The 16,555-nt window shown below is 31.2% G+C and overlaps 1 protein-coding gene across 5 annotated transcripts in view; it reads left to right on the top strand.

Annotated features, from left to right (window-relative positions):
- The window catches only part of LOC139523927 (E3 ubiquitin-protein ligase TTC3-like), a 99,887-nt gene that overhangs the window by 70,654 nt on the left and 12,678 nt on the right, over nt 1-16,555 (top strand). For all 5 annotated transcript variants that reach the window (XM_071318350.1, XM_071318346.1, XM_071318349.1 and 2 more), the window contains 8 exons: nt 2,248-2,318; nt 2,949-3,106; nt 3,455-3,567; nt 4,349-4,467; nt 6,371-6,508; nt 7,383-9,480; nt 15,334-15,473; nt 15,949-16,017. In XM_071318350.1, coding sequence (XP_071174451.1) covers nt 2,248-2,318; nt 2,949-3,106; nt 3,455-3,567; nt 4,349-4,467; nt 6,371-6,508; nt 7,383-9,480; nt 15,334-15,473; nt 15,949-16,017 — 2,906 coding nt within the window. The remainder of the gene's footprint in view (nt 1-2,247; nt 2,319-2,948; nt 3,107-3,454; nt 3,568-4,348; nt 4,468-6,370; nt 6,509-7,382; nt 9,481-15,333; nt 15,474-15,948; nt 16,018-16,555) is intronic.

Here is a 16,555-nt window from a genome sequence, read left to right as displayed (position 1 = left end):
TGTTTGATTTACACAGGTTTAATGAGTGAAGATTACTCATTGTTTATTCCTTTATTTATTAAACTTATAATCAATTCAGATAATATTGTTTGCATTTATTATTGGGATTTTTGAAGAAAAGACAAAAATGAGAGATTGATTATTGCTATTTCAGGAAAAATCTGCATATGTATCTGGTATGAAAATGCGATTTGTTATTATTGCGATACTCACCAAGTCATATTTGATAAAAGCTGTGGAATAGTTTCTGAAATTACAGTTTATAAATAAAAGGAGATGTGAAGTTTAAATCATTAGAAAGCAACCCTAATGACAAAAATAACCAAAATGGCCATGTATAGGGTAACATATATGTGACCAGCCACGACATATCCAGGCTTATGGAGGTACAACGTCATTGTGAGAAAAATGCCGTTAACTATATGTGACTAGCCGCTTCCGGGCTTAGGAGGGTACATTGTCTAAAATTTGCTTTTTGTATATTTATCTAGAATATTTACAAACAAAATTCTCTGTCATGTTATCATGACATATTTGTTGTAATAGCAATGAAACGGGTCATTTCGAATACCGGTATGAAAATGAGACTGTTCTATGACGACTTTTATTTATTGAAGGCACTAGTTTATTAAATACAAAATTATTGAATTTATCGGCTCTTAGTAATGTTCAATAGCGTATTTGAATAAAATTTCAAAGACTTCAATTTACTACAATACAAGCAATTCTAAGCTCTATTTTAGAACATGTAATTTAAACTTGTTGAAATGAAGATAGTTTAAAATTTGTCAAAGTAAGCTTTAAGAATTCCTTTTTTTAAATTCGTCTTTTAATTTAGATTTATCATGCATGTCTCTAAACAAAGTATGCGACGCGTACCAGTTTATAAGTAGGTGTTATCATATATTCATTTGATACGGTGCATTTATTATGGATATATTTCAGACTCCATTTGAGAAAGAAAGTCTATAGAGCAGAGCATTTTATTTGTAGCTCTATTTTAGAACATGTAATTTAAACTTGTTGAAATGAAGTTAGTTAAAAATTTGTCAAAGTAAGCTTTAAGAATTCCTTTTTATAATTTAGATTTATCATTCATTTCTCTATACATAGTATGCGACGCGTCACTGTTTATAAGTAGATGTTCTCTTATATGCATTTGAGACGGTGCATTTGTTATGGATATATTTCAGACTTCATTTACGAAAGGAAAGGAAATCTATAGAGGAGACATTTGATTTTTTTTGTATCAATTTAAATGTAGATTCAAATATTTTTCACTTCAAACGATAAAGTAAAACTTCTTCAAAACTTATATATGATGTATATATCGGCGTCCGCAAAAAAGAAGCCAAAGAAAGTGTTTATCTCTTCTTCACAAACATGTATTTCATTGAATCTCGATATTTATCATGTTTATAAATTTTATAACAATGACGTTCTACCTCCATAAGCCTGCAAATATCATGGCGGGTCACATATAGTCTTCTACAATATCATCCAAAGTTTAATAATGTTGAATATATTAAACCGAATCATAGGAACAACTGTCAGACATCAACACCATATATTTTCAAACACAAATACATTCACTTCCTGAAGATTATCCTGACTTGGGACAGATGCATTAATTAAAATAGTTTATTGAAATCTCATCTCTCTCTCTTTTTCATTTCATTCCATGGACTATCAAAATATTGTCGATGAACTTATAGTAAAATGAAGTTCAGGAAAAGTGCTTGAACTCTAAAAATGACGGTATAATAAATAATCAACAAATTGTACTGTAATTAAGAATTCTCCTAAATACTAAAATGTTACTTCTATAATGCATATATCTTCTGGTCAGGGCTTCCATCGATAATTCCATTTGTCTGTATATCCACATGTGTTACAAAAGCGAGAGATTGATTCAAAACTTTTAGTGAATATTTGAAAATGGGGAAGAATCATTCCTTATAATTTTGTGAATCAATTTGCACATAATATACACTAACTCGTATTGATTGGATTTACCTAAATATTATATGTTGTTGTGTAATCCCTGATACAATAATGGTCAGAAATATCAGTGAACAATGGTCATCCACCAAATTCTAGGTTATTAGATGATCCCACAGGTGAGAGTGCAAATTTCCAAGTGAGACCTGCAAAACACGGGTAAGTAGACAGGTATAAGATAGAGTAAACATAATGTGGTGATAATAGGTCAAGTATGAACTGACAAGAAATTTTGTCTTTTCCTAGATAACAGCTGATAAGACTGAGCATGTTGCTTCAAAGCCAAAGAAGCCTGCACTTAAATTGCCACCATCAAGGTAAGCTTATTTTAGAGGTTGACTACCAGTATCAAATAGACTCGAGATATATTTATAATATAAAGCTTGAACATAGGAAGTTAACTAAAAAAAAATTACCTGCATTGCCAAAGGCAAAAAGCTAATCTAGTTATGGCCCGACTCTTTCAAAAATTTTACAGCACTCACTGTACATTGAAAATTTTGTCGAGTGAAGGTAATAATTTTAATTTTTGTCTGGAATTTGATTATGTTCAGGTATAACATGTAATAAATTTTTACATCTGCAATTTAGTCAACTCCTATTTGCAGGTATTATACATCACTCCATGTACAAGGGAAATTTTTGTCCCATATTTTTGTCTTTAGTGTGGATTAACTATTATTTGTTGGTTAATATGTGTCATCTAGGAAATCAACGAATTTAGTGACTTGACAAATAACAAATTTGTGAAAAATTATTTTGAATAGAGCAATTGTGAAAAAGTGAAATAAGGAATTTGTATACAATCTAAGAGGCTAATAAAAACTACTGGTCATGATATAGCCAAGGAAGCTGAAAATGGCTTTAAACATCAACTAACAAACAATAAAATTTATAGTTAAATTTGTTGTATCTTTCTAATCTAAATGATGTTATAAACTCTTCAGTCAAGATAAGATAGAGAAGAGGAAGGAAAAGAAAGAATTACGCAAGCAGAGAAAGAGAGAATCGAAGGAAGAAGAAGCCAATGATTTGATGGATGATATAGAAAGTGTTAGTGCACTGCCAACGGTTAATGAACAATGCAGTATAACAAGTATTGAAGGTATTTATATACTCAAATTATTCATATGAAATTAGAGGAATTTATGTATTTTATGCTAATGACATGGAAAGCTGAATATTCTCTAGAGGTATTTTTTTTTATAAACTACATGTAACCCATATTTCAATTCTTCAACAAAATTTTGGAAAATCAATGGTAGATGGATATTCTTTTTTTGTTTAATGCTTGTTTAGCTGTTTTTCTTCCAGTAATTGTTGGGTTTTTTTCTGTGAGATTTGGAACTTTTGAAATCAATGTCAGTCTTGTTTTGCATCAAGCGTAACAGTCCTCTTAGTATCTCCCTGCTTTTTCTGTATTTAGATAACCAATATTTACATTACATTACAGATCCAGTCAGTATTGATGCAGATAATGAGAATGTTTCAGAAAAACTGAAACCTGAGGCTGATGTTACAGTTGTAAAACAGCAAACTCAGGAATATAAAGGGAGCAAACCAAAGGTAGATGGGAAAAAAATATAACAGTGATATCAGATTTAACATTCATTTGCTAAAAAGATCGTTTTAAGTTGGTAGATAAACAGAATTGTAAAAAATGACAAATATACTGCCAATTTTTTAGAGGAAAACATGAGAGGCCAGGAAAACTTGTACATTGTACATTTATTGAAACTTTATGCTGTTGATAGATATTAACTTAAATGCTATGTTTACATTTGTGCAGAAAATAATTTTCAGATTTGTATATTTTACAAAGCAAATAGATTTTCTTTTGAACTTAGTTCATATGAATTGATAAAGAGTATTTACAATTAAGCTCTAACAATTTCACAATCTGTTATTAGTTTGTTTATTTATTACAGTTTCCAATAAAATAGATTATCAGCAACTACTATTCTTTATTTTAAGACTCAGTTGTACAACTAGTCATCCATTGGGTATCCCATATTATGTTACAAAAAAAATCAAAATACATACATGATTTACTCGAATTTCAAATCGTATTTGGACATCATAAATGATAGACAAAAGGTTTTTCAAAATATGTTTCATATGGAAAGATCTTAAAATTGAAAAAGTTCCCCTGTACAACCAAATTTTATCTTTAGAAGACATGACAACACCTTTGCTTCTTGTTAAGAAAAATTTCAGGAATGTTAAGAAAGACATAAATAAAAAAATAAAGCTATAAAACTATCAAACAAAACTATTATTATCCTACTTTTAAACTGGAGAGTGATATAGTAATCATTTATTAAAATCTTGTTATTGAATATTTTAGGCAACAAAGAAAAAAGCAAAGAAGAAGAAGGACAAGGGTAAACAAGTGTTAAATGTAGAAGTAAACTTTGGTGATGACGGTGATAAACAGCTTCTGGGAGAGGATTATGTTGAAGAAGAGTAGGTTCTCATTGTGTGTTTCAAAATTGACCATTAGCTTTGGGTGATTCATTAAAACATACATGGTACAGGTGAAAATCACTTTGAAACTAGGGTGAATATCTATGGAGGCAATCTGAAAAATTCTCTTACTTTTTAACTTTACAAAATAGTTTTTAACATTCATCAATAATTGAGATTTCTAAGTGCCTTCCCTTGGTTTCATGTCTGTTTAAATGGATCAGGCTTTTGGTATCTTTGCAAAAATTTTTTATGCCCCCTCCGCTACAAAATTTACCCTTGTCTGTCAGTACGTAAGTACGTCCCAGACTTGGTTTCCATTCTCTAACTTTAGTTTGCCTCGTCCAAATGTTTTGAAACATAAACACAATGCTTATTACCACAATAAATAGATCAAGGTTTAATTTAAGGGGTGTCACTTTTACCGTTCTAGAGTTATGCCCTTTTACAAATGAAAAAATGACTGAATTTTTGGTTTCCGTTCTCTTACTTTAGTTTGCCTCAGCTTAATGCTATGATACTTATATACAATGCTTATTTCCACCAAACACAGATCAAGTTTGAATTTTGGTGGTATCACTTTTACTGTTCAAAAGTTATGCACCTTTACAAATGGAAAAATTGCTGAATTTTTGTTTGCATTCTCTAACTTTTGTTTGTCTCAACCAAATGTTATGAAACTTATACACAATGCATATTTTGTGCTAATGCGTGGTTAAGCAAACAACAATCAATCAATCACAATGCTTATTACCACATAACACAGATCAATTTTGTATTTTGTGGCGTCACTTTTACAGTTCTAGAGTTATGCCTCTTAAAAAATGGAAAAAATGCTGATTTTTTTTGTTTCAGTTGTCTTATTTAAGTTTAATGTTATATATATGAAACGTATACACAATGCTTATTACCACACAAACTCAGATTGAGTACAAATGTGGGTAGGGTCACATTTACATATCAAGTACAAATAGACAATTCAAGTTTTAATGTTGATGCATTGTACATGTGAAAAGTAAAATCAAACTGAGAGGAAAATCTAATCGGAAAGTCCATAATCACATGGCAAAATCAAATGACAAAAGGCATCAAAAACAAATGGACAAGAATTGTCATATTCCTGACTTGGTACAGGCTTTTTCAAATGTAGAAAATGGTGGATTAATATAAAAAAGAAGATGTGGTATGATTGCCAATGAGACAACTATCCACAAAAGACCAAAATGACACAGACATTAACAACTATAGGTCACCGTACAGCCTTCAACAATGAGCAAAGCCCATACTGCATAGTCAGCTATAAAAGGCCCGATAAGACAATGTAAAACAATTCAAACGAGAAAACTAACGGCCTTATTTATGTAAAAAAAATTAACGAAAAACAAATATGTAAACCTTGTTTTATAGCGCTAAACCTCTCACTTTGATGACAGTCTCATCAAATTCCGTTATATTTACAATGATGCATGAACTAAACAGACACAAGTTTAATTTCCTTTCTTTGATTTCTGACAGATTTATATCACTTATCTTTTTCCAAATATATTATTGGCTGTCAGAAGAAATTTTCAACTTGTGCTGAAAAGGTACAATTGAGAACAGGCCATGAAAATAATCAGTTTCTGGAAATGTGTTACTCAAAATACGATGTAAGATTTTATAACATGTGTTAAATGGCCTAAAAATTGAAAGAATACAGAAAGGAAGTTCCCTTCCAAACATCCTAAAAAGATCACAGAAAAATGTAAATTTTCAGAAATCATACAAAAATGGTCTTAAAATTTTCACCCCTTTTGATAAAGTCAGGATGATGAAGGCCATACAGAAATTGAAACAGCCGTTCGTTTAGAAAAATGTTCTCTGTCTGAGCCTAAAGTAACCTTTGAATAATTTGTAATTTTAGGAAGCTTTCAACACCAGCACCATCTATTCCTAAAGAGGAGGAATTTATCATGCAACAAAGTATAAAGAAACAATTCGTACCTAAGGCAAGTGCAGTTACACCTGCACTTTTCGACGAAATTGCAAAGAATTTGTTTTCGTAAGTTTTTAATTCATGTTGATCTGATGTATATTTATTTGTTTTATGTTATGGATGAATTGTGTTTAGTTTTATGTTATGGATTAGTGGTGTTTTTATATGCCTGTTTTTGAGACGTATTATGTGGCTTTCAAATAAAAGTAGTTTCTTATCAGAATTTTATGACATTTATAAAGGGTATAGAGCTAACACTAGTCAATTGATGCTTAAATAGGCTGCATGTAGTTTATACTGAAATACAGGAACTATATCATCAATTTCCCAAAAATTCTAAATATTCCAGATTCAAAAAATTCTTTTTTTCAGAAAATTTAGTGATTTAAAGTCATAAGATCAAACATCATAGACTTGAATATATTGCTCAAATTTAAAATGAAATCAATTATAGAGCCTGTGTTTAAACATTCCTGCTATCATAACTATGTTGATGGAATACTGGTTTTCCCCTGTCCATCCCATGAAACATTTGGCACAGTTTTCTCATGAATTACATATATAAATTTGGTAGCAAGCTTCCTGTGAGCATAGTATACTATATGAATCATTTTAACTTTCTATTTACAAAATACTTTTATATTCTTTCACGTAATGGCCATGAATGAAATTTCTTCCCATTTTTCTCAAGAACAGTTATTACAAATCAGATCTTCCTGAAATTATGTATCATAAGATAATAATACATATAATATGTTTCCACATCTATCACTATTCAGTTTCCTGTTAAAGGATTACTCATTGCAAGATTATTATTACTCACAGCTCAACTTGATATTTCTGATGCTGAAGTTTATAGCAGATGCTTCAGTGGCAGTGTTGACAGATTTTTATTAAGTTTTTTCAAAAGTGTAATAATATTTACATTTCTATCTTTAAGATTTTTTGAGGACTTATTGAAAGCTCATGGACCGCTTCACATCAATGATGCTAAAATTACAACAATGTTGGAAGATTTCCCTCCTGATGCAAAAGTCAGGATTGAGACAGCTGGAGGTTTAAATAAATTTCTCTTGCAATCAACAAAATTTGCAATGCATGGTGAAATTGTTTGCATGAGAGAAGATGCTCATAAGGCTAGTAAGATATCTAGACAACAAAGTGAAAGTTTTGCCTCAAAAGCATCCAAGCTTAAATCTAATAGTGATACTACTCAATCTGGTTTACAAAAACAGGAAAATGTTTGGACAAATGGCAAAGTTCTGGAAACTAAGGAATTGAAGCAACAAGACAATATACCTAAGGTAGCATCAGATCCAGAACTTACTGACTTGTCAGGTATGAAAAGCAAAGTATCAAAAACATCATACATGGATACTCTAGATGATTTTGATTATCCAGAAATTTCTTTTGATAAAACTGTTGAACATTCCAAAAAGAATGTGGAAAAAACAATTGAAAATGTAAAAAAGAACTCAGAAAAAACAATCGAATATCCAAAAATTCCTGTTCCAGAAAAAAATGTTGAAAAACCACAACCTAGTGTTGAACGATCTGTTGCCATGGATATGGACGAGTTGGATGACATTGACTTAATTCCTGTTACTCGTAAAAGTAAGAAGAAAAAGAAAAATAAATGCATGGATGACCTTGATGATTTTGATTGGAGCATTTCTGAATCGGACAATTTCAAAGAAAATACTGCAATTTCAGATGTTGACAGTATTGGTAGTAAAGATGAGTTATCTAAAATTGTTGGAAGAGAAAAAATGGACTTGAATAAACTTGAGCGCAGAAATGAAAAACAGGAATTAAAGACTGAATTTTCAATGAGCCAAAGTAGTTCAAAATCTGACCTTAGTGAAAGAAGTGATTTATCTGCCGAACTTAAGGGTGTGAAACAAAAAATGCCAGAACTGAAACCACCTCCTGTTGCTAAAAGTATGTGGCCTACAAGAGAACGAACATTGAACTCTTCCCCAAATAACTTTGGGCCAATTGGTTCTCCTGTGCCTTTAGAAAAAAGTGAAAACAGAGGTGAACAGTCTGATTCAGTTCCATCGTATACATCATATTTAAATGACAAAAACAGTTCATTACTGCTTATGGACACAGCAATAGCTGCTGAAAGGGAAAAATATAGGATTGATTCAAAATTAGTACAAGAATTGACTGATCAAGTGATGAATGATATGACGTTTGGGAAAAATTTAACAGAAACAGAGAGAAAAGACTTGTACAAACAAGTGTCTCAAGATATTTGGAACGATTTTAAACGAACCAAAAAAACTGATCAATGGACACCAAAAACAACTGAAACAGGATATGAATATACAGTCAACAAAAAATCTTTTAATGAGGAATACATGAAAAGTTTTTACCAAAAGAAAACTACTGACCCTAATTTGAATTCTTTGTCATTTGCTGTAGTGACTTCAAGCAATTATTTGTATGGGGACACTACGTTTTCAAATAATATTTCCTCCGCCAATTCAGGATGGCCCACAAGTGTTAATGATTCATTAGGATATACAAACTATCAAACAAATTTGACTACAACAACTTCATCTTCTTTTTCACCATTAACTTCAAATGTGTCTGCATTTCCTTCAATGACTACAACTCCATCGCTGTTTTCACCATTGACATCTAATTCTGGATTTCAATCCCCTTTTTCGATGGCAGATTCCAAACAAAATCTTTTTGGTAATTGGTCAATTGGAATATCTGTCACACAGACAACAAGCAGCTTTACATCTACATCTTCGCAGCCTTTAAATACTTTTCCAGGAAATTATACTAGTGATAGTTCTGTGTTTAGCAACAGTTTTCATAAAAAATTCAATGTGGATCGTTCAGTTCAATGTGTTGTTGAAACATGCACCATAGCAATGAACACTGAACCTTATGAACCTTTGAAGGAAGAATTTCAGCGAATGAAAAAGGAATATGATTTATTACAAGGAGACTTGACAAGTGCTTTGACACAAAAACAAGAGCTTGCCTCACATGTTCAGGAGCTGAACCACAGATTTAAGGTAAGTCTTGGTTTTTTTTATTAAATGAACTGTGTGCACAGTCAAATAATATGGGAAAGCAAGAAACTTATTTCATAAAAATATGCTCAAAAGATTGGTGTTTGCTTGACGCCGCATGAGCACAAAAAGCTATTTCACGGCGAGAGCTAATTCAAATACTTTAACAACTTACATCAAAATATGTAAAAGAATTAATTAAAACCACAATAAATTTATGACAAAATGTGGTCTTCATGGTTTTAGCAAGTTGTAAACGGCACACTTTCAGTATAACAAATAATATGTGTAATGCTGGCCTCAGTGATTAGACAATATTTTCTGGACCACTGAAAATGTATATATAATGTATATGTATATGTTCTCAAAATGTGAGCCTTTGTTGTATGTGAAAGACACAAGTCCTGTTAGTTCTGTTTTGAATGATATTATGTTTATTTTACATGTATTATTTATTTGTTTTTATTTTTAAAAAACACCAATAAATTCAATCTTACAGTTTCAGAATATGTTACCAGTAAGATTTTTTTGTTTGATATCAAAATTCAGAGCATGAAGAAAGTAAAATTGTTGTCAAATCTGTGTGTGTATATACATGTATATTATCATGATTATAAGGAATCACTGACTTGTTTTAATAGTGAATGTAATTGTAGTGTTTAAATGTCTTCTTGTAGTATTAGGATTAAACTCAAAATTTAAATTTATTAGTCTTGCAGCAGTGTTTTTTTTTCCTTTTGCCACATTCATGTATTCAGATATTGTTTCTTGATTTCTATAATTATTTTCATAAAAATGTCTTTCGAAATTTGGTCAGATCAAAACTTTTAATACACTGTTCATTGTCCCCGTCCACGTGTGCCACTAATCATGCTAATACACCTCCTACAATGCAATCTTTGTTGTAAACAGGATCTGATTTTCATTTTGACTTCAATACTGAACATAATATTTTTTAATTATATTATTTCATACTTTAAAACAATAAAATCGAAAAATTACTTTTGTTAAAAGTTGAAATGAAGATTTTATGCAAAAATTAGGTGACTGCTGATGACAGCATCAGACAGGTGACCATTGATTGAGTTAAATTATATAGAGACAGATTGCGCCAAAAACTTTTTCCTCTGCTAGTCTGGAAACTATATATCAAAGCTTAGTCCCTATATGACTATATTTTCAAAATTAAAGTTTCACTAGTCCGAAACAATATATACTAGTCATGCTAGTCTGGGGGATCGGACTAGTGGCTAAGGGTGCAGACTGTAGAGAAAAAGTTTGAGAGGATCTGAAAGTGACTGTTCAAGACTGTGACCATTAAGGTTTGGTTGTAGTCCCACTGTATCTAAACCACACCGGCAAAATTTGCTCGGACTCGATGGTATCTAACATCCGGCACAATGACGGAACACCAATAGACAAAAGAAAGGTAGGTTTCTCCTTATTTTTTTATTTTTGTTATGATATCGAAGAATATATATACATATACAACTATTTTCTATTGTGAGATGCAATATTTTCTACCACCGTTCTATATTAACGGAGAAATAAGTCAAAATGCATGTCAAAATGACGAATTGAGTGAACCTTACCTCGAAATTGTTTAATTTCTCGTTGAATTGTTCACATTGTACGGAAAGAAAGGTACGAGAAGATAGATATTGACACGGAGATTGCAAATTTAGTTATTATGAGCATCTCCATAATTGTATCTCTGTGTATGGAACGAAAGGAATGGGTCATGTCAAAATGGAACTGGCCGGTTTCGTCAATGTATACAACCCGGTTTCGTCATAGATTTCAAAATGCATAACCCGGTTTGGTCAAATAAAAAAAATCATAATCGCATTACATTATAATTGATTATTTAACTTCAGCGTTCAAAAGGAGTTTTGTGGGTCGTTGGAAAACAAATTCGTTCACCGGTCAACGGCTTATTATTTATATGAGTCTCAGATTCAAATAAATAATAAGCAAAAACTTGAATTCCTACTCTTATAGAACACAAATATTTTAATTTACTTTGCATTCCGAAATTTTTTAACAGCATATTGAGATTAAAGCTCTCTAAATATGCGTTTTCTATATGAGTTATGGGAAAATATGTTGAACATGTTTAAACTTGAAATTAAAGTTTACGGTCTAAAAAATCGAAACACACAATTGATATGTGATTTTCTGGCACAAAAGGATGGACACCTTTATAAGTAATCTAATCATTCTATGTATATAATCTTTTCTACAATCGTTAAAAATAAATCTTCTTAAGGATATATATATAAACGTTGATAATAAGACAACTGTATATGCATGCATAATCGACATAGAAAATGAATGTAGGATTACAACTACCATGCATTAAAATAATTTTGTTTATCCCTTATTGTAACTATGCTGCTATGTACAAATTAGTATAATAGTATAATAGTCTCAGGTCATCGACAAAATTCAATAATAATTATTTTACCAGAAACGGGGAGAAAGTTACAAATCTCACTGCTATGTTATGGATGCTTAAGTGTGGAAACTCGCTTTAGTGCGCAAGTAACACAGTATATATAGTACCAGAAAATCTGGCAGGACTGCATGCATGATTAATTTGTGCAGAACAGTATAGACTATAGTCGGTTTGGGACTGTTCGTCAATGATTGAATGCATAAATGTATTAATAATTGATAGTAAATATTGTAAACTAAGTGTATATAATATAGTATAGTAAATTAAAATTATGGCACAATCAAAACACATCCTTTTATTTTTCATCTTTACATACTACTATTATAAACAAAGAAAATATAATAATGTTACAAAATAATTGGATACCAGTGTTTGCTATTCAGTATTTATATTCCATTTAAAATTAGTTTGAAGTTAAGTGAAATAAGGGATACGCCTTTCATTAGGAAAATGTGTATTATCATAATTAACTATGTCCAAAAGTGCCCGTTTAAAATAGATTTTAGCACGCCAAGTTTACTTTACAATAAATATATATTTAAATTCTCGAAAGACAATGTTCAGATCCGTGCCAAAGTTTCTTTTCATAAATTGTTTGTTAAAAAAAAAACCAAACCGGGTGATATATATAGACGAAACCGGGTGATTGTGTAGTAACAACATTGACGAAACCGGTTTATTTTAATTTGACATGACCCTTTTTTTTCGTTCCATACACAGAAATACAATTATGGAGATGCTCATAATAACTAAATTTGCAATCTCCGTGTCAATATCTATCTTCCCGTACCTTTCTTTCCGTACAATGTGAACAATTTAACGAGAAATTAAACAATTTCGAGGCAAGGTTCACTCAATTCGTCATTTTGACATGCATTTTGACTTATTTCTCCGTTAATATAGAACGGTTGTAGAAAATATTGCATCCCACAATAGAAAATAGTTGTATATGTATATATATTCTTCGATATCATAACAAAAATAAAAAAATAAGGAGAAACCTACCTTTCTTTTGTCTATTGGTGTTCCGTCATTGTGCCGGATGTTAGATACCATCGAGTCCGAGCAAATTTTGCCGGTGTGGTTTAGACACAGTGAGTCCAGAGTATTGATTCTATTTAGTGAAATACAAAAAATGGCAAGTTAATTTGTTAATAATGTTAAAGTTACATTTCTTAAAAGGAGTAGGTCCGGTAAGGACTCATTTTGGCCTCAAATTTCAGTTTCATCTGAAGAAAGATTTTGACCACTTTTTAAACACTTAAGTGTCTATTTCACTTGATTCAATTAGTTTATGTGAAAGTTTTTAACTGATTAAGTCATTAAAAACGATCCGATTGAAGCTCAAATATGAAAAATCTCTCAAATATGCCAAAAAACGTCACTTTTCAGATGGTTTTTGTCAAAAATGAAAGTGGCCGCATCCGTGTTCATCCACAACCTTTATATATGTTATGTATTATCATAAAATACAACTTACATTGCAATATTAAGGATGAACACGAATGCGGCCACTTTCGTTGTACACGGAAACCGTCTAAAATTTAACTAAAATGATAGAATTTTGAAGATTTCAGTAATTTAGCATGACTTAATGGTGCTACAACCCGATATATGTGCATTGTATTGTCAAAAACAGCCCATATTTATGTAGCAGAAGCATTCAACTGTCCAATAAATAACTAAAAGTTTACATTTTAACAATTTTGTAAAACTGTTATATTTTTGGGCCAAAAATGGGCCTTACCGGACCTACTCCTTTACAATAAATTATTAAAATTTCTAAGAATCTTGTTAGTTAATAATTGCTACGACCTTTAAGTGAATGGTCATTGTATGAAGGGTTTACTGAAACAGGTAAAATTTTAGTTCCTAAATGTTTTATTTTGCTTATATTTTGTAAGTTTACTAAAATACACAAAGGAAATCTTATCAAGATTAAACTGTTTGTTGTTATATGTTTTACATGTATGTAAAATATTTCCCAATTTTTATATTCCTGTGCCCTTGTATGTAAGTTTTGTACATGTACGCATGAATGAACAAGTTGTGTTCATGTTTAAATCTATACCTGATTGGTATAAAGTCTCAAGATGAATAATTGTTGGTAAGGTAAAGATCAATAGAGTAGCAACCTAAGAACTGAAATAGACAGCTTAACCTTCCTATCCAACCATTAACCTACAGGAATGAAAAATTGTTTAAGATACCAATCCTGATAAAAATATCAAAATTAGATTATCATTACTATTATTTTGTTCTTGAATTTAGACCAAAAAATGGTTAAATTGCTGTCATTTAGATTATATCATCAGATCATGCATTTGTCATGGTTTATATGTTCAATTATAATTTTTAGATAAATAATTGTTTTATAATGTCAATTTCCTATTATTGAAGTTGTCCTTAGGGAGCTACCATTTGATTATTATGTGCGGGGGTGGGGCTAGAATAAAATTTGAAAAAAGGGAGGACAGGAGTATTGAGTTCAGGATGACAATTTATGTAAAAACAGTCAGGATAAACTTATAAAAAAAAGGCAGGAATGAATAGAGTTAAAAATGCCTGCCAAAATTTTAATGGTTACAGATTTTTGTGGGTGGGTGAAAAAATGGAAGTGATTTCGTGATTAATTTTATAATTTCAAATTTATTCTTAATTGCTCCAGTACCTCAAATGAAAACTTTTTATTGAGGACCTTATAAACTAATTATTGAGGGCTTTATTTAAGAATTGAATGCTTCTTTTTGTAACTTCATTGGGGTGTAAAAGCGTTGACCGAAGGACATTTTGTATGAAGCGCAGAAGCACTTCATACTAAAATGTGTGCATGGTCAACGCTTTTACAACCCTATGAAGTTACAAAAAGAAGCATTCAATACTTATAATTACATTTCTTACCTAGAATCATGAAAACACGATTTTTATCAAGTTTTTATTTAATTTACCTGTGCACTTTATTGTGGGACCTCGTGTCATCCTGGATGATAAATTTTATTGTGTAATGCAATTGAATAAGGAATAACATGTGACTGCCGTGTAGCCAATCAGAAAAATGTATTATAATTTAATATACATCTAATGTAATTACCGGTATATTGTTTTGAGAATGTTAGTTTGTGCTAACCAAATTTTAAAATCCAACAAGTCAAGTGTCTACTGTTTAAGTTTTACACATTTTACCTTGGATGGAGAGTTGTCTCATTGACACTCATACTAAATCTTCTTATTCCTATTGCATGAACAGAACAAAATAGATCTGGGGAGGGGGAAATAAAGATTACAAAACTTGTAATGGTTCACAGTTAACATACTAAAACTGTTGTTCAAATTTAAAGATGAGCAAAAGAAAAGAAATACTAATTGAACTAAATAACCTACTTTCTTTTGTTTTGCAGACTTTTGATTTGGAAGTGAATATTAAAAATGAAGCTATTGGTAAAGAGAGACAATCCATGCAAGAAAAACATGATATGTTATATCTGGAGTGGAACCATCTAAACCAACAGCTTTCTCAGTATGCTGAAAATGAAATAGAGTAGGTATTGAAGAGGCAGTCAGATAGGGGCTATGTACTTATACATATTGAAAAGGGGGTAGATTAGGAGCTGGGTATCTTATTTTAGATTGAAAAGGGGTTAGAATAGGGGCTAAGTACAAATAGGTAATGAAGGGAGTCGGGGAATGCCTATTACTATTAGGTATTGAAAAGGCGGTTGAGGACGAGCTAAGAATTCACCTGCATGCTGCATGTGATGTATATTTCAGATATGGGTTTTAATTAAAGTTAAAGTTAAAAATTAAAGTTGGTATTAATCCAAGTTTCTCTTTTTATTTATTACATACATAATCCAAACTACTAGTTATTTGTGGTCTACTTGTCAGGTCATTCATTAGAAGGTAAAACATAACCTTGTCAGCAGGATACAAATACCAAACATCCTTATAAAACAGCCATCATCTTAGTATTTAATATTTGATTTAATGTTAATTTTCAATTCTTTTATTTGCAGATTAAAAGCTAAACTGTCTAAGATAGAAGAAGATTATCAAGAGCTTCTTAATCAGAAATCAAAAGACAGGTAATTTTCTCATTTAGAGGATTAATTTCAGAGGCTTCTGACATTTTTTTATGTTGAAATTTTTTATTGTTCTGAGCACTCAGAGAAAGGTACTAGGATTTACGTGGAAGTTGGAATGAGCGGAGGGGAGAATAATTCTTATGTGGAGTTGTAACAAAATCTTTCAAAACTTTGAATCTTTATTGTTAGCTCACCTGGCCCATAGGGCCAAGTGAGCTTTTCTCATCACTTGGCATCCGTCATCGTCCGTCGTCATTAACTTTTACAAAAATCTTCTCCTCTGAAACTACTGGGCCAAACTTACCCAAACTTGGCCACAATCATCATTTGGGTATCTAGTTTGAAAAATGTGTCTGAGTACCTGGCCAACTGACCAAGATGGCCGACATGGCTAAAAATAGAACATCAGGGTAAAATGTAGATTTTGACTTATAACTCTAAAATTAAAGCATTTATAGCAAATCTGACAGGGGGTAAAATTGTTAAGCAAGTCAAGATCTATCTGCCTTGAAATTTTCAGCTGAATCAGACAACCGGT

This window comes from Mytilus edulis, chromosome 5 (genome assembly GCF_963676685.1).
Source record: "Mytilus edulis chromosome 5, xbMytEdul2.2, whole genome shotgun sequence".
Classification (NCBI taxonomy): domain Eukaryota; kingdom Metazoa; phylum Mollusca; class Bivalvia; order Mytilida; family Mytilidae; genus Mytilus; species Mytilus edulis.
The sequence above is the reverse complement of the archived record's forward strand: the minus strand, read 5'-3'. Positions and strand labels throughout refer to the sequence as shown.